General features: G+C 46.0%; 1 protein-coding gene across 1 annotated transcript in view; it reads right to left on the reverse strand.

The window, feature by feature from the left end:
• LOC144692132 (mitochondrial adenyl nucleotide antiporter SLC25A24-A-like) overlaps positions 1-26,847 on the reverse strand; it is a 96,296-nt gene that overhangs the window by 39,496 nt on the left and 29,953 nt on the right. Inside the window, exons 4-7 of the mRNA XM_078560630.1 lie at positions 9,545-9,656; positions 7,553-7,711; positions 5,292-5,444; positions 4,767-4,874 (exon numbers count right to left, since the gene is read on the reverse strand). Of these exons, the coding sequence (XP_078416756.1) occupies positions 4,767-4,874; positions 5,292-5,444; positions 7,553-7,711; positions 9,545-9,656 (532 nt within the window). The remainder of the gene's footprint in view (positions 1-4,766; positions 4,875-5,291; positions 5,445-7,552; positions 7,712-9,544; positions 9,657-26,847) is intronic.

The following is a 26,847-nucleotide window of genomic DNA, read 5'->3' on the forward strand; positions in this document are numbered from 1 at the left end:
TTTCTTTTTCCTGCAGCAGATAGGTCCCTGCATATGAGCAAGTGTAAGTGAGCCATATTGCAAGCTGGTTGTTAGTGTTAACACACTTGAGGTTGTTCAGCAAGTGCTGTCCAATCGTGGAATGACATCTAACATTACACATTAGTAAGAGGAGGTAGATGTTTGAAATATCGGTGAGTTGAGGGCTATGAGGAGCTGGCATGAAAGAGGAGTTGAGGCCTGGGGCAGATCAGCCATGATCTTATTGAATGGCGGGGCAGGCTTGAGGGGCCGAATGGCCTACTTCTGTTCCCATTTCATATGTTCTTATTACTGAGTTTAACAGGCACTGGCTGGTTGAGAATGGTCAGTATTCTGTCTATTGCGAACAGCCAAAAAGGTGGCTGTTTGATACGATCTCCCAGTTGTTGGGACGTACAGCCAATGTATCTGGCATCACATTGAATGAGAAAACCTGAAAAGTGCCCAGTCTACCTCAAATTACCCTGGAAGAGTAAGGTAGCAATGAGTGGTATTTTCCACTAACAAGATGCTGCCATCAAGCAGAAAAGATGTTCTGCCAACCACACAAATTAGTAACGTGCTATATGAATTTCTGTGTCGGTGCAGTGGGGACCGTATGTCCCAATGACAGGCAGATTGTATCAAACAGCATGTCCCTTTGGCTGTTTGCAATAGATAGAGCACTTACTCTACTCAACCAGCCTGTGCCTGCTAAACTTAGAACATGGTGTCTAACGTTAGATGTGATTCCACGATTGAACAGCACTTGCTGAACAATCCAGAGTGTGCTAAGAATTACACTAACAATCAAGTTAAGATTCAGTGGGCTCACAATGTGACTCATTTACAGTTGTTAGGAGTTACATATATTCATATGCAGGGACCTTCCCTTTGCAGCAAAAGGAACATGTCCAGGCCTTGCACGTTTTTTTGAAGGAAACAGGTAGGTATTTCTGTACTGCAAACATGAAATTCAGGATGGTATGTTGCCTCCCTGGTGCCAGGGTCAAGGATGTCACTGAATGACCATGAAACATTGAGCGGGGAGGGAGGACATCCAGCGGTTGTGGTCCATATTGTACCAACAACACAGGTAGAAGGGATGAGGTCCTGCAAACAGATTTTAGAGATCTAGGAAAGAGATTACGAAGCAGGACCTCAAAAGTAGTCATCTCTGGATTACTCCCGGTGCCATGCGCTAGTGAGTATTGAAATAGGAGGATGAAAACATGGCTGGAGGGATAGTGCAGGAGGGAGGGCTTTCGATTTCTAGGAAATCTGGATTGGTTCTGGGCGAGATGGGATCTGTACATGTTGAATGGGTTGCACCTCAGCAGGGGCAGGATCAATGTCCTCAGGGGGTGGTTTGTTAATGCTAGGGGAGGGTTTGAACTAACTTGGCATGAGGATGGGAATCAGGGTGTAGCATCAGAAAGGAGCAACAAGGTGCACAAAGATTTGTGCCATCCCCCCATCCTTTCTTTGTTTCCCTATCTTTCCTGAACACCTTGTCTCCAGGAATATTTAGTATCTAGCCCTGCCTCTTGTTTAGCTAGGTCTCCTTTATTGTCACAACATTATATTTCCATGAAGTTCCCTGTGCCTGCAGCTCACCAACCTTATTTACCACACTCCGTGCATTTATGCACATGCACAGTAACCTTGAATTAGATCTAATTGTATTGCCTCTTAGTCTGGTCCTACCAAATACCTTGTTATTTCTTACTCTAGTGCTGCCTGTCTCTCCCAAATTGCCCTTGAGAAGGTGGTGGTGAGCTGCCTCCTTGAACCGCTGCAGTCCACATGGTATAGGTACACCTACAGTGGTGTTAGGGATGGAGTTCCAGGATTTTGACCCAGCGACAGTGAAGGAACGGTGATATATTCCCAAGTCAGGATGGTGAGTGACTTGGAGGGGAACTTCCAGGTGGTGTTCCCATCTATCTGCTGCCCTTGTCCTTCTAGATGGTAGTGGTTGTGGGTTTGGAAGGTGCTGTCTAAGGAGCCTTGGTGAGTTGCTGATCAAAGAGACAGAGAGTAAGATGAAGGAAAAAGGGTGCAAATGAAGATGTGAGGTTGATAATACAAGGCTGAATATAGAAGGTTCAGAGTATGAAAGGAGACCGGCTGTTAACATAAAAGGGAATCCAAATGTCTTCTGAAAGCATATAAATAGTAAAAGAGCAGTAAGAGGTGCACTGGGGTCGCTTAGGGACCAAAAAAGAGATCTCTGCAGAGAGGCGGTGAGCATGGCTGAGGTATTAAATGAGTACTTCACACCTGTCTTTACCAAGGAAAAGATGCTGCCCAAGTCATAGTGAAAGAGGAGGTTGTTGAGACACTGGATGGGCTAAACATTGTAAAAGAGTAGTTATTAGAAAGATTGGCTGTACTTCAAGTTGATAAGCCACCAGGAACAGATGAGATGCATAACAACATTCTGATGGAAGTGCGAGTGGAAATTGTGGAGACACTGGCCATGATCTTCCAGTCCTCCTTAGACTCAGGTGTAGTGCCAGAGGACTAGAGAAATGTTACACCCTTGTTCAAAAAGGGGATGTAAGCTAAGTTGAGCAACTACAGACCAGTCAGTTTAACCTTGTTGGTGAGAAAGCTTTTAGAAACCATAATCCGGGACAAAATTAGCAAATCACTTGGACAAGGGTGGATTAATTTAGGAAAGCCAGAACGGATTTCTTAATCAAGTTATTTTAGCAAAATTTTGCCTTTGAGTTTGTTGATGAGGTAAAAGAGAGGGTTGAAGGGGCTAATATGGTTGATGTGGTGTACATGGACTTCCAGAAAGCAACTGATAAAGTTCCAGGTTTGTGCCAGCCAGATGGAAGTCCATGGACTAAAACGAACAGTAGCAACATGGATACGAAACTGGCTGAGTGTCAGGAAACAGAGTGGTGGCAAACGGTTATTTTTTGGATTGGAGGAAGGTTTATAGTGGAGTTTCCCAGGGGTTGGAACTAGCCATTCTTGATCTTTATTAATAACCTAGACTTGGGTGTACAAGGCACAATTTCAAAATTTATAAGTAACACAAAACTTGGAATATTCTGAACAGTGAAGAGGATAGCGATAAACTTCAGCAAAACATAAGACAGGAGGCTGGTGGAATCGGCAGACACATGGCAGATGAAATCTAATGCAGACTAATAGAAGTGATATGTTTTAGAAAAAAGAACAAGGAGAGGCAATATAAAATAAAGGATGTAATACTAAAGCCTGGGTACATATGTGCACAAGGCACCAAAGGTGGCAGGGTAGGTTAGGAAGGGATTAATAAACCATACTTGGCTTTATACTTGATGGGAACACCATCACCTGGAAGCTCCCCTCTAAGCCCCTCACCATCCTGACTTAGAAATATATCGCCGTTCCTTTACTGTCGCTGGGTCAAAATCCTCGAACTCCCTCTCTAACAGCACTGTGAGGGTACCTACACCACATGGACTGCAGCAATTCAAGAAGGCAGCTCACCACCACCTTCTCAAGGGCAATTAGGGACGGGCAATAAATGCTGGCCTAGCTAGCGATGCCCACATCCCATGAATGGATAATTTAAAAAAGTAGAGGCATAGGGTACAAAACCCTTTCTAAAACAATGGTGCGGCCTTAGTGGGAGTATTATGTCCAATTCTGGGTACCACACTTTAGGAAGGATGTGCAGGCTTTACAGAAGGTACAGAAAAGATTGATGAGAATGGCTCAAGGGATGTGGAACTTCAGTTACGTGGACAGATTGGCAAAGCATGGATTTGTGAAAGGGAAATTCTGTCTGACTAATTTATTAGAGTTCTTTGAGGAAGTGACAAACATCGTGGATAAAAGGAAACCTGAGGATGTGCTGTAATTAAGATTTCCAGAAGGCTTTTAACAAGGTGCCACATCAAAGGTTACGACACAAAACAAGAGCTCAAGGTGTAGGAGTAAAAAATTAGCATGAATAGAGGATTGGTTGGCTAACAGGAAACTAACAGTAGACATAAATGGGTCTTTCTCGGCTTGGCAAGATGTGACGGGTGGTGTGCCACAGGGATCAGTGCTGGGGCCTCAACTGTTTACAATTTATATCAATGACTTGGATAAAGGGACCGAATGTATGGTGGCTAAATTTGCTGATGACACAAAGATAGGTAGGAAAGTAAGTTGTGAAGAGGACATAGGGAGTCTGCAAAGGGACATTGATAAGTTGTGAGTGGGAAAAAATTTGGCCGATAGAGTATAATGTGGAAAAATGAGAACTTCTCCATTTCGCAGGGCGAATAAAAAAGCAGCAAATTATTTAAGTGGAGAGAGACTGCAGAACTCTGTGGTATAGAGGAGACATAGTTCAAAAATAAGGGGGATCCCATTTAAGACGGAGATGAGGAGAAAAATATTTTCGGTGGAGGTGGGGTCACTAAATATTTTTCAGGCTGAGTTAGATAGATTTTTGATTGACAAGGGAGTCAAAGGGCATAAGGAGTCGGAAGGAAAGTGGGAGTTGAGGCCACAATCAGATCAGCCACGATCTTACTGAATGGCGGAAGGGGCTCGAGGGGACGAATGGCCTACTCCTGCTCCTAATGCGTATGTTCACACGTATGTATTTTAATTCATTCATGGGATATGGGCATCGCTGGCTAGGCCAGCATTTATTGCCCATCCTTAATTACACACTGAAAGGTCTGTTTCTGTGCTGTAAATACTTAGTAATTGATTTACGATTACCTCATGAATATCAGTGCTGCTTTTCACTGATCCAGACCTACCTCCATTGGATAAATACTGGTTTGTGCTGTCGCCCCAGCCAGTGATCCTGCGAGGAATCTCTCAGCAGTAGTGATGTTTTGCTTGTCCCTCGCGAACAACCTCTTATACTGCAGAAAATAGAAGAAAGGTCAAGTGCTAGAAATTCAGAAGCAAGGAAAGCCCATCCCCCATCATCGTGTGGGAACCAATCCAGCTCCTAGAATCAACACTAATCCGGCTCCCGGAGCCTGGGCCAATCCGGCTGACAGAGCTGACATCAATCGCAATATTCCTTGGATCCCGGAACTGGCCTCGATCCCGACACTGATCCAGCCCCAAATGGCAGCTCAAATTTGCAGAAATTTATGAATCCATCTCTCTCGCGATCCAGAGTTCATGTCACTGTAATGATGACACTTTGTATAGTGACAATCCCCACAGACACAAATCGCTGTGATATTATTCACAGCTCAACATTTACACTCTCAGCAGAATCTGATGCTTTTATGCAAAGTTCAAAAGATTTCTTCCAAAGACCCCAGTACCTGCTCGTAGGCCATGAATTTAATGGCTGTTTCTGGTGCTATTTTCACTACGTTCATCCCATTTCCTCGCCACAGAGACACCACTCCTCCCTCTTTCAGCATCTGCTTGAATCCGTGGTACATGCTCATTTGGTTTGTTTTGGAAGAATGGACCTGGTTTTAAAACAGTATAAACTTTGTTAAAATATCAAGTACATAGCCTAGTGTACAGAAACAAGTGTCTTTTTTTCCTTTATTCATTGATAAGATGTGGGTGTCGCTGGCAATACCATCATTTGTTGCCCATCCCGAATTGAAGGAACGGCGATATATTTCCAAGTCAGGATGGTGAGTGACTTGGAGGGGAGCTTCCAGGTGGTGGTGTTCCCATCTATCTGCTGCCCTTGTCCTTCTAGGTGGTAGTGGGATTGGAAGGTGCTGTCTAAGGGGCCTTGGTGAGTTCCTGCAGTGCATCTTGTAGATGGTACACACTGATGCTATTGTGCATCGGTGGTGGAGAGAGTGTATGTTTGTGGATGGGGTGCCAGTTAACTGGGCTGCTTTGTCCTGCATGGTGTCGAGCTTCCTGAGTGTTGTTGGAACTGCACTCATCCAGGCAAGTGGGGAGTATTCCATCACATTCCTGACTTGTGCCTTGTAGATGGTGGACAGGCTTTGGGGAGTCAGGAGGTGAGTTACTCGCCGCAGGATTCCTAGCCTCTGACCTGCTCTTGTAGCCACAGTATTTATATGGCTGGTCCAGTTCAGTTTCTGGTCAATGGTAACCCTCAGGATGTTGATAGTGGGGGATTCAGCAATTGTAATACCATTGAATGCAAAGGGGCGATTGTTAGATTCTCTCTTGTTGGAGATGGTTATTGCCTGACACTTGTGTGATGTGAATGTTACTTGCCACTTGTCAGCCCAAGCCCGGATATTGTCCAGGTCTTGCTGCATTTGGACATGGACTGCTTCAGTATCTGAGGAGTCGCGAATGGTGCTGAACATTGTGCAATGATCAGCGAACATCTCCACTTCTGACCTTATAATGGAAGGAAGGTCATTGATAAAATAGGTGAAGATGGTTGGGCCAAAGACACTACCCTGAGGAACTCCTGCAGTCCTGGAACTGTAGGCCAGACCGGGTAAGGATATTAGTGGACCAGATGAATTTTGACAACAATTGGCCACATCACTGATAATTTAACTTTCAATTCTAGATTTAGTGATTGAGTTTATTTGTTTTTATTCATTTATAGAATGTGGGCATTGCTGGCTAGGCCAGTATTTATTGCCCATCCCTAATTGCCCTTGAGAAGGTGGTGGTGAGCTGCCTTCTTGAACCGCTGTAGTCCATGTGGTGTAGGTACACCCACAGTGCTGTTAGGGAGGGTATTCCAGGATTTTGACCCAGCGACAGTGAAGGAACGGCGATATATTTCCAAGTCAGGATAGTGAGTGACTTGGAGGGGAGCTTCCAAGTGGTGGTGTTCCCATCTATCTGCTGCCCTTGTCCTTATAGATGGTAGTGGTCGTGGGTTTGGAAGGTGCTGTCGAAGGAGCCTTGGTGAATTCCTGCAGTGCATCTTGTAGATGGTACACACTGCTGCTACTGTGCATCGGGGGTGGAGGGAGTGAATGTTTGTAGATGGTAGCGGTGTTGGGTTTGGAATTTCATCAGCTGCCCTGGTGGGATTTGAACCTATGTCCCTAGAGAATTAGCCTGGGCCTCTGGATTACTCATCCAGTGATGTTACCACTACACCACCATCTTTCTTGCTGCTAGTATCTTTCAAGAATGTGGGATTTTTTCAGATGGAAGGTAACGCCATTTTGCAGCAATCTAAACACCACACAGTAGCAGTGTGATAACAACTGAGATGTAGATAGGTGACTAGACAAGCCCTTCAATGCCTCTTAAATGGTATTTACCTTACCCCTCAGTGACTGAGTTTCCCTCCAACAGGATCCTAACCATCTTAACTTAAACCGTGCATTAACCTCTATCACACACAACATATTCTCATTATGCAAGGGTACTAATCCTTCCTTGTGTTGTGAAGCTAAATTATCTGTTAAACTGTCTGCTATCTAACAAAGTACAGTCACTTAGTTTACAGATTGATCTACAAAAACTATTAAGTTATGACAGTACAAAAGGTCTAGAGATAGATTTCATAAAGTGAGAGTTTTAGTATCTTTTGTTCGCAATGTAGGCTTTGTTTAGTTATTATCGGGTGCAGACAGCAACAGACAAGATGCTGATTTCTTTCAGGAAATACCTGCATGAGGACTTTGAGTCGATCTAGAGGGGCCGTGCCAGTACGGGACACAGCGCCAGCCACTGCCCCAGAGAGCAGCTGCCTCCACCACATGCCCGACTTCTTCTCCTCTTCAGTGAATTCATCAGGAATTGTCAAACTGTCACCAATGTCCAAAACCTGGAGATGGAAAGTGCAGCATTTTTATAAAGGATTGTAGCATAGCTACTGAGGATAACGTGAGCATGTCTAACTGGTAGGTATTTCACAGAGACCTCATACTGTTTCCCTGGTGCTGAACCCACTCATATCCACTGACCCCGATCGGACATACTGATCCCACTCTAACCTGCTGACCCTGCTCTGACCCCAGTCTGACCCACTGTTTCCACTCTGACCCTGCTTGTGCCATTACCCAGTGTTGAGCGCCCTGACCCTCAATCCACCAATAAGATTGTCAGGGCCTCAGCATCACTGGACTTGCTAAACTTGCCAACATCCTCCCAAGGCTCATCTTTTGTTCCACCCACTTCCTCCCTCCATCCACATCCTCTCCTCCCTGTACCTGAGTCACCTCCCACATCCTCACCTGCCCTAATCCTTTCCAGCACCCAGCCCTACACCCACTGGTTGGGGTCTGCGCCTGGGGCAGGCCGTCTGGGACCTGGGCCTGGGGCAGGCCGTCTGGGACCTGGGCCTGGGGCAGGCCGTCTGGGACCTGGGCCTGGGGCAGGCCGTCTGGGACCTGGGCCTGGGGCAGGCCGTCTGGGACCTGGGCCTGGGGCAGGCCGTCTGGGACCTGGGCCTGGGGCAGGCCGTCTGGGACCTGGGCCTGGGGCAGGCCGTCTGGGACCTGGGCCTGGGGCAGGCCGTCTGGGACCTGGGCCTGGGGCAGGCCGTCTGGGACCTGGGCCTGGGGCAGGCCGTCTGGGACCTGGGCCTGGGGCAGGCCGTCTGGGACCTGGGCCTGGGGCAGGCCGTCTGGGACCTGGGCCTGGGGCAGGCCGTCTGGGACCTGGGCCTGGGGCAGGCCGTCTGGGACCTGGGCCTGGGGCAGGCCGTCTGGGACCTGGGCCTGGGGCAGGCCGTCTGGGACCTGGGCCTGGGGCAGGCCGTCTGGGACCTGGGCCTGGGGCAGGCCGTCTGGGACCTGGGCCTGGGGCAGGCCGTCTGGGACCTGGGCCTGGGGCAGGCCGTCTGGGACCTGGGCCTGGGGCAGGCCGTCTGGGACCTGGGCCTGGGGCAGGCCGTCTGGGACCTGGGCCTGGGGCAGGCCGTCTGGGACCTGGGCCTGGGGCAGGCCGTCTGGGACCTGGGCCTGGGGCAGGCCGTCTGGGACCTGGGCCTGGGGCAGGCCGTCTGGGACCTGGGCCTGGGGCAGGCCGTCTGGGACCTGGGCCTGGGGCAGGCCGTCTGGGACCTGGGCCTGGGGCAGGCCGTCTGGGACCTGGGCCTGGGGCAGGCCGTCTGGGACCTGGGCCTGGGGCAGGCCGTCTGGGACCTGGGCCTGGGGCAGGCCGTCTGGGACCTGGGCCTGGGGCAGGCCGTCTGGGACCTGGGCCTGGGGCAGGCCGTCTGGGACCTGGGCCTGGGGCAGGCCGTCTGGGACCTGGGCCTGGGGCAGGCCGTCTGGGAACTGTGTCTGAGATTTATCTTTGCGTCAGATCTAATGCAGCCTGAAGCTTTAATTCAAGTGAATGTTTAATGTTTGCAGTGATAGGAAGTTGCTGTTAAATTATGTGCCTGAATGAGAAGATTTCTACCTGTAATTACTTTACAGGATAGACACACTGATTCTTTCTATAGTGGAAAAAGGACAAATTAGTATCAGCTCTCCATTATGTACCCGCACCCCTCCCTGGTGATATCTAGTTAGGGTTAAAAGAGATGTACACAGGGTGTTTGAATCAATTTTGCTACCCACAATGATTTGATGGTGATTCCTGATATGTTGCACTCTGGAGCAGTGACAACTCACTGTATAAATATAAAATACAATCTCCCACTGCTCACCGTCGAATGTTTCCAGAAGTGGATGATTTCTTGGATGTTTGTTGCTGGATTGAACAGAAAGTGATCCCGCCATTCATTCCAGTCCACCGTCATCGTCTTGTCTTCATCCATACTGTACCAGAGAGAGCAAACAATATGGGTTAGAAGTGAAACTGTCCTCTACATTCTCCATCCTCTGTATCCTTAGCAACAACGTGCTACCTAAACCCAGTTATATTAACCTCTAGAAATATTTTTTAACTTATTCATTGATGGGATGTGACCATCGCTGGCAAGGCCAACATTTATTACCATCCCTAGTTGCCCTTGAGAAGGTGGTGATGAGCTGCCTTCTTGAACCGCTGCAGTCCCTGTGGTGTAGGTACACCCACAGTGCTGTTAGGGAGGGAGTTCCAGGATTTTGACCCAGCGACAGTGAAGGAACAGCGATACATTTCCAAATTGGGGTGCAGTGTTGCTTGGATTGTAACTTGCATTTGGTAGCATTCTGATGTATCTGCTGTTCTTGTCCTTCGACATGGTGGAGGTCACAGCTTTGGAAGGTGTGTCGAAGGAACCTTAGTGAGATACTGTACCATCTACAGATGCACTGCTCACTGCTGCTACTGAGTGTCGGTGGTGGAGGGAGTGAATGTTTAAGGTGGTGGATAGGATGTCAATCAAGCAGGATGCTTTACCTTGAATGGTGCTGAGTTTCCTGAGAGCTGTTAGAGCTGCACTTATCCAGGCAAGTGGGGAGTATTCCATCACACTCCTGGCTTGTATCTTGTAGATGGTGGACAGGCTTTGGGGAGTCAGGAGGTGAGTTACTCACCACAGGATTCCCAGTCTCTGACCTGCTCTTGTAGCCACAGTATTTATGTGGCTAGTCCAGTTTAGTTTCTGGTAAATGGTAACCCCGGGATGTTGATAGTGGGGATTTCAGAGATGGTAATGCCATTGAACATCAAGGGAAACTGGTTAGATTTTCTCTTGCTGGAGGTGGACATTGCCTGGCACTTGTGTGGCGTGATGTTACTTGTCACTTATCAGACTTAAGGATGTCTTAACACTGCACTTGGAAAATCATTGTATGATCAGAGAAATTCAACAGGGTTTTACAGAAGGGAAATCGTGTTTGACAAATTTATTGGAGTTTTTTGAGGATCTAACTAGATGGATAGATAAAGGGGAACCAGTAGACGTAATGTACCTTGATTCCCAAAAGGCATTTGAAAAGGTGCTACACATGAGGTTAATGAGCAAGATAAGGACTCATGGAGTTGAAATAATATATTAGATTGGATAGATGCTTGGTTAATGGACAGGAAGCAAAGAATAGACATAAATGGGCATTCTCAAGTTGCTAGGCTGTGACTAGTTGAGAGCCTCAAGGATCAGGCTGGGGGGGGTTCCAGCTATTTACAATCCATATTAATGACTTAGACAAAGAGACATTGGGTGATGTATCTAAGTTTGCTGACGATGTGGAAAGGTAAGTTGTAAGGAGGACACAGGCTATAAAGAGTATAGACAGGGGTTAGGTAAGTGGGCAACAAGATGAAGGATGAAGTATAATGAGGAAAGTGTGAAATTACTCACTTTGGTTGTTGCTCCAAATGATGGATGAAATGGCTTTGCTCTCAAGGATGAGAGGTCACATGACTAGGGCAAGTCACTTTTTTTTATTCGTTCATTGGATGTGGGCATCACTGGTTAGGCCAGCATTTATTACCCAATGCTAATTGCCCTTGAGAAGGTGCTGAGCTGCCTTCCAGAACCGCTGCAGTCCATGTGGTGTAGGTACACCCACAGTGCTGTTAGGAAGGGAGTTCCAGGATTTTGACCCAATGACAGTGAGGGAACGGCGATATATTTCCAAATCAGGATGGGGAGGGAAGGCGGGAGGGGAACTTCCAGGTGGCAGTGTTCCCATCTATCTGCTGCCTTTGTTGTTCTAGATGTTAAGGTTGTGGGTTTGGAAGGTGCTGTCTAAGGAGCCTTGGTGAGTTGCTACAGTGCATCTTGTAGATGGTACACACTGCTGCTACTGTGCGTCAGTGGTGGAGGGATTGAATGTTTGTGGATGTGGTGCCAATCAAGCGGGGCTGCTTTGTCCTGGACAGTGTCCAGCTTCTGGAGTGTTGTGGGAGCTGCACTTATCCAGGCAAGTGGAGGGTATTCCATCACACTCCTGACTTGTGCCTTGTAGATAGTGGACAGGTTTTGGGGAGTCAGGAGATGAGTTACTCGCCACAGGATTCCTAGCCTCTGCCCTGCTCTTGTAGCCACAGTATTTATGTGGTTAGTCCAGTTCAGTTTCTGGTCAATGGTAACCCCGAGGAAGTTGATATTTGGGGATTTAATGATGGTAATGCCATTGAACATCAAGGGGAATGGTTGGATTCTAGTTGTTGGAGCTGGGTCATTGACTGACACTTGTGTGGTGCAAATGTTACTTGCCACTTGTCAGCCTAAGACTTGATATTATCCAGGTCTTGCTGCATTTGAACATGGACTGCTTCAGTATCTGAGGAGTTGCGAATGGTGCTGAACATTGTACAATCATCAGCGAACATCCCCACTTCTGACCTTAAGATGGAAAGAAGGTCATTGATGAAGCAGCTGAAGATGGTTGGGCTGGGGACACTATCCTGAGGAACTCCTGCAGTGATGTCCTGGAGCTGAGTTGACTGACCTCCAACAACCACAACCATTTTCCTTTGTGCTAGGTATGACTCCAACCAGCGGAGAGTTTTCCCCCAATTCCCTTTGACCCTAGTTTTGCCAGGGCTCCTTGATACCACAGTTGGTGAAATGGTACCTTGATGTCAAGGGCAGTCACTCTCACCTCACCTCTAGAGTTCAGCTCTTTTGTCCATGTTTGAACCAAGGCTGAAATAAGGTCAAGAGCTGAGTGGCCTTGGTGGAACCCAAACTGGGCATCAGTGAGCAGGTTATTGCTGAGCAGTACCACTTGACAGCACTGTTAATGGTCCCTTCCATCACTTTACTGATGATGGAGAGTAGACTGATGGGGCGGTAACTGGCTGGGTTGGATTTGTCCTGCTTTTTGTGTACAGGACATACCTGGGCAATTTTCCACATAGCCGGGCCGAAGCCAATGTTGTAGCTGTACTGGAACAGCTTGGTTAGATGTTGGCAAGTTCTGGAACACAAGTCTTCAGTACCGTTGCCGGAATATTGTCAGGGCCTATAGTCTTTCCAGTATCCAGTACCTTCAGACATTTCTTGATATATGGAGTGAATCGAATTGGCTGAAGATTGGCACCTGTGATGCTGGGGACCTCCGGAGGAGGCCGAGATGGACCATCCACTTTGCACTTCTGGCTGAAGATTGTTGCGAATGCTTCAGCCTTATCTTTTGCACTGATGTGCTGGGCTCCCCGATCATTGAGGGTGGGGATATTTGTGAAGCCTCCTCCTCCAGTGAGTTGTTTAACTGTCACCACATTGCACTAAGGCATTTCTCCAAACTTCCCCCTTTTCATAAGCGAACAGGAAGGCATAAATGCGTCATTTTCGGGTTGGCAAGATGTGCTAAGCAGAAGTGCCAGAGGGATCAGTGCTGGGGCCTCAACTATGTACAAATTTATATCAATGAATTGGATAAGGGGACCAAGTATTTGGTTGCTAAATTTTGTGAAGACACAAAGTTAAGTAGGAAAGTAAGTTGTGAAGAGGACATAAGGAGTCTGCAAAGGGATATAAACAGGCTAAGTGAGTGGGCAAAAATTTAGCAGATGGAGTATAATTTGGGAAAATGTGAACTTGTCCACTTTGGCAGGAAGAATAGAAAAGCAGCAAATTATTTAAATGGAGAGAGATTGCAGAACTCTGAGGTACACAGGGACCTGGGTGTTCTGGTACATAAATCACAAAAAGTCAGTACGCAGGTACAGCAAATGGTTATAAGGGCAGCGTTTGACCGAGTGCGGCATCAAGGAGATCTAGTAAAACTGGAGTCAATGGGAATCGGGGAAAACTTCACATTCAATGGCATTACCATCACTGAATCCCCACTATCAACATCCTGGGGGTTACCATTGACCAGAAACTGAACTGGACCAGCCATATAAATACTGTGGCTACAAGAGCAGATCAGAGGCTCAGAATCCTGTGGAGAGTAACTCACCTCCTGACTTCCCAAAGCCTGTCCACCATCTACAAGGCACAAGTCAGGAGTGTGATGGAATACTCCCCACTTGCCTGGATGAGTGCAGCTCCCACAACACTCATTGACACCATCCAGGACAAAGCAGCCCCGCTTGATTGGCACCACATCCACAAACATTCACTACCTACACCACCGCCGCACAGTAGCAGCAGTGTGTACCATCTACAAGATGCACTGCAGGAATTCACCAAGGCTCCTTCGACAGCACCTTCCAAACCCACAATCACTACCATCTCGAAGGACAAGTGCAGCAGATAGATGGGAACACCACCACCTGGATTATGCCCTCCAAGTCACTCATTATCCTGACTTGGAAATATATCGCTGTTCTTTCACTGTCGCTGGGTCAAAATCCTGGAACTCTCTCCCTAACAGCACTGTGGGTGTACCTACACCACATGGACTGCAGCGGTTCAAGAAGGCAGCTCACCACCACCTTCTCAAGGGCAACTAGGGATGGGCAATAAATGCCAGCGAAAACCACATCCCATGAATGAATTTTTTAAAAATGGAATATTGCTGTTTATTGGAATATAATTGTCGGGATGTTCTGCTACAGTTGTACAGGACATTGTTTAGACCACATCTGGAGTGCTGTGTACAGTTTTTGTCTCCTTATTTAAGAACGGGTATAGATCCCTTCCAGGAGCGGAGACAGCGGATCTGTGAGGGAGACCTCTACTCGGGCAGCGGATAAATGGAGGGTGAGGCTCAGAGCCTTCACTCACCTTCTGGGAGTGAAGACAGCCAGATCTGCGAGGGGCACCTCTACTCGGGCAGCGGGCAGAGTTCAAAAAAGGAATTCAGGAGTGACATCACAGGAAAACTGTAAGTTTATTGGTTGGTGAGAAGCTGCTGTTAGGGAGTGCGTTTAAATAGCTTAAAACTAGAAAAATGTATCATTTATAAAGAAGTAGCCACTTGGATTTCAGTAAGGAACACTAACAATAGAGAAGTAAAGTTAAATTAAGTCAAAGTGAAATTAAGTAATAAAGTAAACCAAAGTAAGATAAACTTAGCGTAAGTGTTGTAAAGTTAAGTTAGTAGTAATTTATTCAACTCATTCTACTTACTCTTAGTGTAATAAATAGTTTTTAGAGTTAGGGGATGTCAGGTCAGCTTGGCCAAGTGGAATGTACATCCTGCGGTATGTGTGAAGTCGTGGACGCACCATGTGTCCCTGACAAATACGTCTGTAGGAAGTGTCATCAGCTGCACAAGGTTGAGCTCCGGGTTTCGGAACTTGAGCGGCGGCTGGAGTCACTGTGGCGCATCTGCGAGGCAGAGGATTATGTGGATAGCACGATTAGGGAGGTGGTCACACAGCAGGTGAGATGCGTACAGCCAGAGAGGGAATGGGTGACCACCAGGCAGTCTAAGAGAACCAGGCAGGTAGTGCAGGAGTCTCCTGACTCTCTCCTGCTTGCTAATCGGTTTTCCATTTTGGATGCTCATGAGGCCGATGGTTCCTCAGGGGAGTGCAGCCAGAGCCAAGCCTGTGGCACCACCTCAGCTGTACGGTGAGGGGAGGAAGAAGAATGAAAGGGACCAGACAAGCGTTTCTGCGGCAGTAAACGTGACTCCAGGATGGTGTGTTGCCTCCATGGTGCCAGAGTCAAGGATGTCATGGAGAGGCTGCAGGACATTCTTCTGGGGAAGGGGGATCAGCCAGAAGTCATGGTCCACATTGGTACCAACGACATAGGTAGGAAGAGGGATGAAGTCCTGAAAGCAGATTTCAGGGAGTTAGGAAGAAAATTAAAAGCAGGACCTCAACAGCAATAATCTCAGGATTACTCCCAGTACCACATGCTAGTGAGCATAGGAATAGGAGAATAGATCGATTAAATACGTGGCTGTAGAACTGGTGTAGGAGGGAGGACATCAGATTTCTGAGGCATTGGGACCGGTTCTGGGGCAGGTGGGACCTGTACAAGCTGGATGGGTTACACCTTAGCAAGACTGGGACTGATTTACTCATAGGGAGATTTGCCAGTGCTGTTGGGGTGGGTTTAAATTAGCTTGTCAGGGGGCTGGGAACCCAAGGGGTGGGCCAAATTGGAAGTAAATAAATTGGTAACAGGAAGTAGTAGTGAGACTAGAAGGCAGGAGAAACAAAGCAGAGCATTGAGTATGCTTCAAATGCGGAATGATGTCAAAAAGACAAAATTAAGGACACTCGACCTGAATGCGTGCAGCATTCGCAATGAGGTAGATGATCTAAAGGCATAAATAGAGGTAAATGGGTATGATATTATTGCCATTACGGAAACATGGCTGCACGGTGACCAAGACTGAGAACTGAATATTCAAGGATATTCGACGTTTAGGATGGACAGACTAGAAGGGAAAGGAGGTAGGATTGCATTGATAATAAGGGATGGGATCAGTGCATTAGTAAAGGAGGATCTCAGATCGGAAGAACAATGTGTGGAATCTGTTTGGGTGGAGCTAAGGGCAGCAGACATTGGTTGGAGTTGTTTATAGGCCACCAAATAGTAATGGTAATGTGGGGGATGGTGTTAATCAGGAGATGAGAGAAGCATGTAGCACAGGTAATACAGCAATCATGTGTGACTTCAATCTGCATATAGACTGGGTAAACCAACTGAGCACTAATGCTGTGGAAGACGAGTTTCTGGGGTGTGATAGGGATGGTTTTCTAGAGCAGTGTGTTGAGGAACTGACTAGAGGACAGGCTATTTTAGATCTAGTATTCTGTAATGAAAAAGGGCTAATTAATAATCTTGTTGTAAAAGAACCTTTAGGGATGCGTGACCACACAATATGATAGAATTTTACATGATGTTTGAAAGTGAGGTAGCTCACTCTGAAGCAAGGATGTTAAAGTTGAATAAAGGAAATTATGAAGGCATGAGGGACAAATTGGCTGAGGTGGATTGGGAAAATACATTAAAAGGTATGACTGTACATAGGCAATGGATAGTCTTCAAAGAATTATTACATAGTTTACAGCAACTATACATTCCTTCAAGGTGCAAAAGCCCAAAATAAGTCAGTCAACCTGACAAAGGAAGTTGAGGATTGTTTAAGATTAAAAGAAAAGACTTATAAAGTTGCCGGAAGTAGTCGTAAACCTGAGGATTGGGAGGTTTTTAGAATACAGCAAAGGAAGACCAAGAAACTGGTAAAGAAAGGGAGAATAGAATATGAATGCAATCTAACAAAAAGCATAAAAATGGACTGTAAAAGCTTCCATAGGTATGCAAAAAGGAAGTGTTTGACAAAGACAAACGTGGGTCCATTACAGGCAGAGTCAGGAGAATTTATAATGGGGAACAGAGAAATGACAGAGAAGCTAAATGATTACTTTGTGTCTGTTTTCACTGAGGAAGAAACAGGAATTCTCCCAGATTTAGAGATCCACTGGACTAGGGAGAATGAGGAGTTGAAGGAAATTAGTATAAGTAAGAAGGTTGTATTGGAGAAATTAATGGGACTGAAAGTTGATCAGTCCCTGGGACCTGATATTCTGCATCCCAGAGTGTTGAAAAAGGTTTCTATAGAGATAGTGGATGCATTGGTGATCATTTTCCAAAATTCTATAGATTCTGGAATGGTTCCTGAAGATTGGAAGGTAGAAAATGTCAGCCCACTATTTAAGAAGGGAGGGAGAGAGAAAACAGGGAACTACAATTAGGCTAACATCAGTAGTAGGGAAAATGCTAGAATCTGTTATAAAGGATGTGATTAATAGATACTGGGATAATCATGATCTGATTGGGCACAGTCAGCAAGGACTTGCAAATAGGAATATACTACAAGAACAGGGAGGTTATGATGGATTTATTTAAGAGACTGGTGAGACCTCAGCTGGAGTATTGTGTAGAGTTCTGGGTGCCACACTATAGGAAGGATGTAAATGTATTGGAGAGAGCGCAGAAGAGGTTTACGACAATGATTCCAGAGATGAGACACTTCAGTTACGAGGAAAGATTGGAGAAGTTGGGACTGTTTTTTCCTTGGAGAGGAGAAGTCTAAGAGGAGACTTAACAGAAGTTTTCAAAATCATGAGGGGTCTGGACAGAGTAGATAAGGAGAAACTGTTCCAGCTCGTAAACGGATCAAGAACCAGAGGGCACAGTTTTAAAGTTTTGTAAAGGAAGCAAATGTGAGGTCACAGATCACACAATTACAGTGCAGAAGAGGCCCTTCGGCCCATCGAGTCTGCACCGACACGTGAGAAACACCTGACCTACCTACCTAATCCAATTTACCAGCACTTGGCCCATAGCCTTGAATGTTATGACGTGTCAAGTGCTCATCCAGGTACTTTTTAAAGGATGTGAGGCAACCCGCCTCCACCACTCTCCCAGGCAGCGCATTCCAGACCGTCACCACCTTCTGGGTAAAAAAGTTTTTCCTCACATCCCCCCTAAACCTCCTGCCCCTCACCTTGAACTTATGGCCCCTTGTGACTGGCCCTTCAAGTAAGGGGAACAGCTGCTCCCTATCCACCCTGTCCATGCCCCTCATAATCTTGTACACCTCAATCAGGTCGCCCCTCAGTCTTCTCTGCTCCAACGAAAACAACCCAAGCCTATCCAACCTCTCTTCATAACTTAAATGTTTCATCCCAGGCAACATCCTGGTGAATCTCCTCTGCACCCCCTCCAGTACAATCACATCTTTCCTATAATGTGGCGACTAGAACTGCACACAGTACTTCAGCTGTGGCCTCACTAAGGTTCTATGCAACTCCAACATGACCTCCCTACTTTTGTAATGTATGCCTCGATTGATAAAGGCAAGTGTCCCATATGCCTTTTTCACCACCCCACTAACATGCCCCTCCACCTTCAGAGATCTATGGAAACAAACGCCAAGGTCCCTTTGTTCCTCAGAACTTCCTAGTGCCATGTCGTTCATTGAATACTTCCTTGTCAAATTACTCCTTCCAAAGTGTATCACCTCACACTTTTCAGGGTTAAATTCCATCTGCCACTTATCTTCCCATTTGACCATCCTGTCTATATCTTCCTGTAGCCCAAGACACTCAACCTCACTGTTAACCACCCGGCCAATCTTTGTGTCATCCGCAAACTTAGTAATCCTACCCCCCACATTGTCATCTATGTCGTTTATATAAATGACGAATAATAGGGGACCCAGCACAGATCCCTGTGGTACGCCACTGGACACTGGCTTCCAGTCACTAAAGCATCCTTTTGTCATCACCCTCTGCTTTCTACAACTAAGCCAATTTTGAATCCACCTTATCAAATTACCCTGTATCCCATGTGCCTTTGCCTTCTTTATAAGTCTCCCTGTGGGACCTTGTCAAAGGCTTTGCTGAAATCCATATAAACTACATCAACTGCACTACCCTCATCTACACACCTGGTCACCTCCTCAAAAAATTCAATCAAAATTGTTAGGCATAACCTCCCTCTGACAAAGCAATGCTGACTATTCCTGATCAAACCTTGCCTTTCCAAGTGGAGATAGATACTCTTCTTCAGAAATTTCTCCAATTGTTTCCCTACCACTGACGTGAGACTCACTGGCCTGTAGTTCCCTGGCTTATCTCTACAACCCTTCTTAAATAGCGGAACCACATTAGCTGTTCTCCAGTCCTCTGGCACCTCCCCCGTGGCCAGAGAGGAATTAAAAATTTGGGTCAGAGCCCGTGCGATCTCCTCCCTTGCCTCCCTCAGCAGTCTGGGACACAAATCATCCAGACCTGGAGATTTGTCCACTTTTAAGCCTGCTAACACCTCCAATACCTTGTCACTCCCTCTATCAATTTGCTTAAGAACCTCGCTGTCTCTCTCCCCAAGTTCGACACCTTCATCCTCATTCTCTTGGGTGAAGACGGATGTGAAGTATTCATTCAACAATCTCGCGATGTCCTCTGGCTCCATCCATAGATTGCCCCCTTGGTCCCTTATGGGCCCTACTCTTTCCCTGGTTATCCTCTTCCCATTGATATACTTATAGAATATCTTGGGATTTTCCCTGCTTTTACCAGCCAGAGCATTCGCATATCCCCTCTTTGCTCTCCTAATTGCTTTCTTAAGCTCCACCCTGCACTGTCTGTATTCCACTAATGTCTCCGCTGATTTGCTTCTCTTGTACCTGCTAAAAGCCTCTCTTTTCCTTCTCATCGTAACCTGAATATCTCTGGTCGTTCATGGTTCTCTGGGCTTGTTACTCCTTCCTATCACCCTAGAGGGAACATGTTGAGCCTGTACCCTCCCCGTTGCCTTTTTGAACACCCCCCACTGCTCTTTTGTAGATTTCCCCATAAGTAACTGTTCCCAGTCTACCTTGGCCAGATCCTGCCTTATTTTACTAAATTCCGCTCTCCCCAATCCAAAACATTTTTTTGCAACTTATCAATTTCTTTGTCCATAACAAACTTAAACTGTACCATGTTGTGGTCGCTATCACTAAAATGCTCACCCACCACCACCTCAGCCACCCGTCCGGCTTCATTCCCCAAAATTAAGTCCAGCAATGCGCCGTCCCTTGTTGGACCCTCTACATATTGACCTAAAAAGTTCTCCTGTACACATTTCAAGAAATCCACTCCATCCAAGCCCTTAACACTATGTCTGTCCCAATTAATGTTGGGAAAGTTGAAATTACCTGATATAATTACCCTATTGTTATTGTTTTTACACACCTCCGCAAATCGTGCACATATTTGCTCCTCAATTTCCCGCTGACTATCTGGGGGTCTATAATAAACACCTAATAATGTGGTTGCCACTTTTTTATTCCTAAACTCTACCCACAAAGCTTCATTCGATGCCCCCTTCAAGATATCATCTCTCCTTAATGCAGTAACTGACTCCTTAACTAATAATGCAACGCCTCCTCCTCTTTTACCCTCTCCCCTGTCTCGCCTGAAGATTCTATATCCCGGAATGTTGAGCTGCCAATCCTGCCCCTCCATCAACCATGTCTCAGTGATGGCTACTATATCACAATTCCACATGTCAATCTTCACCCTTAACTCATCTGTTTTACCTGTAATATTCCTGGCATTAAAGTAGAGGCCATCCAGCCTTGCCTTACTCCCTTGAAGCTTATTGCAGCTGTGAGAAAGAACATTTCCACACAGCAAGTAGTTAGGGTTTGGAATGCATTGCGTGGAAGTGTGGTGTAGGCAGGTTCAATTGAGACATTTCAGTGGCCATTGGATGATGATTTAAATAGAAACAATGTGTGGGGTTTTGGGGAAAAGGCAGGAGATTGGCACTAAGTTAAAATGCTCAGAGAGCCGGTGCAGACACAATGGGTTAAATGGCCTCCTTCTCACCATAACAATTCTGTGATTCTATGATTCTGGGAAATCATGTCTGATGAACTTGTTGGAGTTTTTTGAGGATGTTACTAACAACATTGATAAAGGAGAGTCGATGGATGTAGTATACTTGGATTTTCAGAAACTTTTGATAAGGTCCCCCACAGGAGGCTGATTAGCAAAATAAAAGTGCATGGGATAGGAGGCAATATACTGACATGGGGTAAGGATTGGCTAACAGGCAGAAAACAGAGAGTTTGAATAAATGGGTCATTCTCGCGTTGACAGGCAGTGACTAGTGGGGTACCACAAGGATCAGTACTTGGGCCCCCAGCTGTTCACAATATATATCAATGGTTTGGGTGTGGGGACCAAATGTAATATTTCCAAGTTTGCGGATGATACAAAGCCAGGTGGGAATGTGTGTAATGAGGAAGATGTATAGCGGCTACAGGAGGGTTTGGACAGACTTAGTGAGTGGGCAAGAACATGGCAGATGGAATCTAATGTGGAAAAATGTGAGGTTATCCACTTTGGTAGAAGGAACAGATATACAGAGTATTTCCTAAATGGTGAGAGATTAGAAAGTGTAGATGTACAAAGGGACCTAGGTGTCCTTATCCATAAGTCACTGAAAGCTAACGTGCCGGTGCAGCAGGTAATTAGGAAGCTAATGGAATATTAGTCTTTATCATAAGAGGATTTGAGTACAGGAGTAGTGAAGTCTTGCTTCAATTGTATAGACGCTTGGTTAGACCGCACCTGGAATAGTGTGTGCAGTTTTGGTCCCCTTACCTCAGAAAGGATATTAATGCCATAGAGGGAGTGCAATGAAGATTCACCAGACTTGTTCCGGGGATGGCGGGATTGTCTTATGAAGAGAGATTGGGGAAACTGAGCCTGTATTCTCTAGAGTTTCGAAGAATGGGGTGATCTCATTGAAACCTACAAAATATTAAAGTAATAGACAGGGCAGATGCAGGTAAGATGTTTCCCCTGGTTGGGGAGTCTAGAACCAGGGGTCACAATTTCAAAATAAGGGGGAAGCCACTTAGGACCAAGATGAGGAGAAATTTCTTCACTCAGAGGGTTGTGAATCTTTGGAATTCTCTACATAAGAATTAGGAGCAGAAATAGGCAATTCAGCCCCTCGAGCCTGCCCCGCCATTCAATACGATCATGGCTGATCTCATTTCGGCCTCAACTCCAATTTCCTGCCCTCTCCCCATAACCTTTCATCCCGTAACTAATTAAAAATCTGTCTATCTCCTCCTTAAATTTATTCAGCGTCCCGGCATCCACTGCACTCTGAGGTAGTGAATTCCACAGATTCACGGCCCTTTGAGAAAAGTAATTCCTCCTCATCTCTGATTTAAATCTACCACCCCTTAGCCTAAAACTATGGCCTCTCGTTCTAGAATGCCCCACAAGGGAAAACATCCACTCTACGTCTACTTTGTCTATCCCCTTTAGCATCTTATATACCTCAATTAGATCTCCTCTCATCCTTCTAAACTCTAGCGAGTTTAGGCCTAAACTGCTCAATCTTTCATCATAAGACAAGCCCCGCATCTCTGGAATCAATCTAGTGAACCTCCTCTGAACCGCCTCCAATGCAACTACATCCTTCCTCAAGTAAGGGGACCAAAACTGTGCACAGTACTCCAGGTGCGGTCTCACCAATACCTTGTACAGTTACCCCAGAGGTCCGTGGAAGCTCAGTCATTGAGTATGTTTAAAGTAGAGATTGGTAGATTTCTGATTAACCACAACATAAAGGGTTATGGGGATATTTTGGGTAAAAGGCATTGAAGTGTTCAATCAGCCATGATCGTATTGAATGGCAGAGAAGGCTCAACAGGCTGAATGGCCTTTCCTGTTCCTATTTCCTAACTCTCTGAACTCAGCCTGCAGGAACTCATCCCTTTGTCTACCAATATCGTTGGTACCAATGTGAACCACGACCTCTGGCTGTGCACCCTCACCCTCCAGCGTGCTCTGAAGCCGCTCGGTGTTATCCATGACCCTTGCGCCAGGGAGGCAACACACCATTCTGGAATCACGTCTGTGACCACAGAAGTGCCTGTCTGTTCCCCTAACTATAGAATCCCCTCCCACTCTTGTTCTCCTCTCTTCTCTCCTCCTTCCCTGCACAACTGAGCCACCCATGGTGCTCTGGTCATGACTCTCGCTGCTCTCTCCAGAGCAACCCTCTCCTCCATTGGTAATCAGAACTGAGTACCTGTTAGAAAGTGGGGTGTCCTCAGGGGTCTGCTGCACTATCTGCCTTACCTTTCTTGTCTGTCTGATGGCCACCCTGTCCCCCTCTGCCTGCTCTTTCATAAGCTGCGGGATGACCACCTTCTGAAATGTGCTATCCATGTAGCTCTCATCCTTGCGAATGCTCCTCAGTGACACCAGCTGCTCCTCAAGTTCCAAGATATGGTGCTTGAGTTTTTCCGTTAAGTGGCACTTTCTGCAAATCTGGTTGCCCAGGACATGGATAGCATCCTGGAATTCCCACACGGTGCAGGATGTACACTCGACGGGTATGAGCAGCCCTGCCATCTCTCGAATTATTTACTTACTGCACCGAATTTGGAATTTAAGTAAACACAATAAAATGTTAATTAACTCTCGCTCTGTCCTCGTGCCGGTTTTTTTAGAAACCCCGACTCTCGCTAGAACTCCTGCTCTGTCGTCAGTCCAGTTTTTTTCAAATCTGCAACAGTAAAATCCAATTTGCTATCCATAGCCAATTTTTTCTTGTATTTACTGCTTTAATGCGTAGCTGCTTTAGGGCAGTAACCTTTTATACTCAGGCTCAGGCTGCAGTTGCTCGGGCTCTGTTGACTTCCCTCTTTTTTTCTGAGTTCTTGTTGCTGGGCAGTTCTTTGAAAAAACTGTGCAGGTGCTGTATTTTGCAGCAAGTGTATCAGTGCCATTAAAGTGTTTTTTGTACTGACCCGCACCTGCTGTGGGCTTGGAAACTTAGTTATGCGTCTGTTTTAGTTTGGGAGAAAAACTGCTCTTCTTATTTAAAATGAGTGTTTGAAGCTATTTCCCTTTGAGTTTAGAGTGCTTAAAAAAACTCAGATTTCAGCATTCAAAAATGCTTAGAAGGGTTGTACTCACAGCCTGCGCTGCATTTCATTGGTATTGCTGTTTATTATCCTCTGGCTCTTAAGTTTCCTTTCTTTAAAAACCTTAAAAACTGCAGCAATTTCTTCACTAGCATTGCAATGGACTTCCGCTCACTCTGGTGGATTCCTCAACTCCCAAGTCTGCACTGAAGATTCTTCAACTCGACTAATACCTGGGGTGGGGGTGGGGGGGCGCCCGGTGGTGGGGGTTATCGCATGAGGAAAGGTTGCACAGGCTGGGCCTGTATCCAGTGGAGTTTAGAAGAATGACAGGTGATCTCATTGAAACATATAAGATCCTGAAGGAACTTGTCTGGGTGAATGCTGAAAGGATGTTTCCCCTTGTGGGAGAGATGAGAACGAGAGGGCACAGTTTCAAAACACAGGGCTCCCATTTCAGACAGAAACAAGGAGAAATTCTCTCTTTCAGAGGTTGTGAGTCCTTGGAACTCTCTTTCCCAAACAGCAGTGGTCGGGGTCATTGAAGGCAGAGGTAGATAGATTCTTGACTAACAAGAGAGTCAAAGGTTATCAGGAGTAGAGGAAACGTGGAGTTGAGGCCACAATCAGGTCAGTCATGATCTTACTGAATAGCAGAGCAGGTTCGAGGGGCCAAATGGTTTACCTCTGCACTTAATTTACATGTTTGTTTATAAAAAGAAAAAAAAAACCTGTATACACCATCATTTGTAGTTGCAAATCAGGCACATTTAAAGTCTACAATGAAAATCATCACACATGTTCAAGGAAGTGGTCATTCTAGACTGGCCTAATTTCATCTGTCTAAACATGCATTGGAAACACAATCTTTAAAGTGTTCGGGTCTTCTCATAGTACATATATGGGTTGTTATTTGCTGTTCATCTGGCATCTTCTGGTTCCTGGGGTAATGTTGCCTCACCAAGAAATTTCACTGAGGTGGCAAGTGTTGCTGCTCTGGTAATTGTTGCTGCTGATCCGTTGCCTTTGTTGAGTTGACCTCTGGGACTGATGGTTGTGCAGTTTCTTGTGCAGTTGGTAAACTCACATCTTCCTCATCAGTTGTCTGCTGTGAAGGAGCAACTTCTCCACTTCCACATATGTATCTGTGGTTACAACGATATATCTGGTTGTTCATTTTCACTACATGCAATTGAGGAGACAACTTCTCTACGCAGGCCCCAAATCGCCAAGTCAGCTGACTTTTGTTGTGAGCGTTGAATGTTTGCACTCTGACTGGCTCTCTAATTCTCAGCTCCGACAGTTTTATCAAAGTGAAATTTGGCTTTCTGTCATTTCACTTGAATTTTGTCACTCACTCCTGTCACTGCTTCTGGCTTCAGTAGTGTTTTAGCTTTTGGAAGAGTAGTTTGGGTTCAGCGTGATATTAGTCACAGAATCACAGATAGTCGTTGAACTGGTCTGCTTTGCATGCCTTCAGTAGGCGTGTTTCTCCACTCTAGGATTGCCTTTTACACACTACTCGATATTTTGATGATCCTTTGCAATTTCCAGTGCTGCCTCAGCCTTTCTGTTTGACTGTGGATAGTGTGGAGATGATGTGTACTGCTGAATTTCCCAATCATTTACAAAGTGCCTGAATTCGTCACTCATGAACTGAGGCCATTGTCGCTTAGCGCAATGTCAGGAATGCCAGAATCAGGCATTTTATGATCTCATTGACATCGCTTGTCTAACTCCCAATAGTCCGAACAGTAGTCAATGGTGATGAGATAGTCAGTTTTTTTTTAATTATTCGTTCAGTGACAGAAGCATTTAAAAGTCAGCTACATTGCTGTGCGTCTGGAGTCACATGTAGGCCAGACCAGGTAAGGACAGCAGATTTCCCTCTCTAAAGGATATTAGTGAGCCAGGTGGGCAATCGGCAATGGTTTCATGGTCATCAAATTTCACCATCTGCCGTGCTGGGATTTGAACCCGGGTCCCCAGAACATTACCCTGGTTCTTTGAAATACTAGTCCAGTGACAATACCACTATGCCACGGCTACCCTCAGTCCAAAGAAAATGAACGTTCAGGCTTCATCCATGATCTGTCTGGGATGTTATGAGTCATGAGCATCTCTTCAGCTTGCTTAGCTTGATGTACTTCAGCACCTCTTTTCTCATCTCTGTAGCAATGATAACTTTAGTTGCTTCGTATGAGATGCCATCGGGCAATCACTTCATCCCTGTACATCCAATACTCTCTTATAACAATAGACGTGGCCTTGATGGTTTCCGGCCGGGAGTTACATTTCATTGTGTAGTTTGCTTGATCTGAACAAGCCACATCTATTTCAGATTCAATGTCTCTGCTGGGTTGATGACTTCCAGGGCATGTCGTGCTGTTGCTTCTCATTGAATCCAGAAGATTTCACACTCTGTATGGACATCAATTTTCTTCCATGGGAATTCAGCTTTTGACAGCATGTTGGCGATGTACATCTGCTTCCCCTGCTTGTATTTCACTTCCAAACAATATCTCTACAAACAAAGTAATATCCTTTTCGGACACTTTGGAACAGATGGAACAAAACAAAAATACCTGGAAAAACTCAGCAGGTCTGGCAACATCTGCGGAGAGGAACACAGTTAACATTGAGTCCAAATGACCCTTCAACAGAACTAAGGAAAAATAGAAAAGAGGTGAAATATAAGCTGGTTTAAGAGGGGGCGGGGGGGACAAGTAGAGCTGGATAGAGGGCCAGTGATAGGTGGAGATAACCAAAA

The sequence above is a fragment of the Cetorhinus maximus genome, chromosome 17, assembly GCF_964194155.1.
Source record: "Cetorhinus maximus chromosome 17, sCetMax3.hap1.1, whole genome shotgun sequence".
NCBI lineage: Eukaryota > Metazoa > Chordata > Chondrichthyes > Lamniformes > Cetorhinidae > Cetorhinus > Cetorhinus maximus.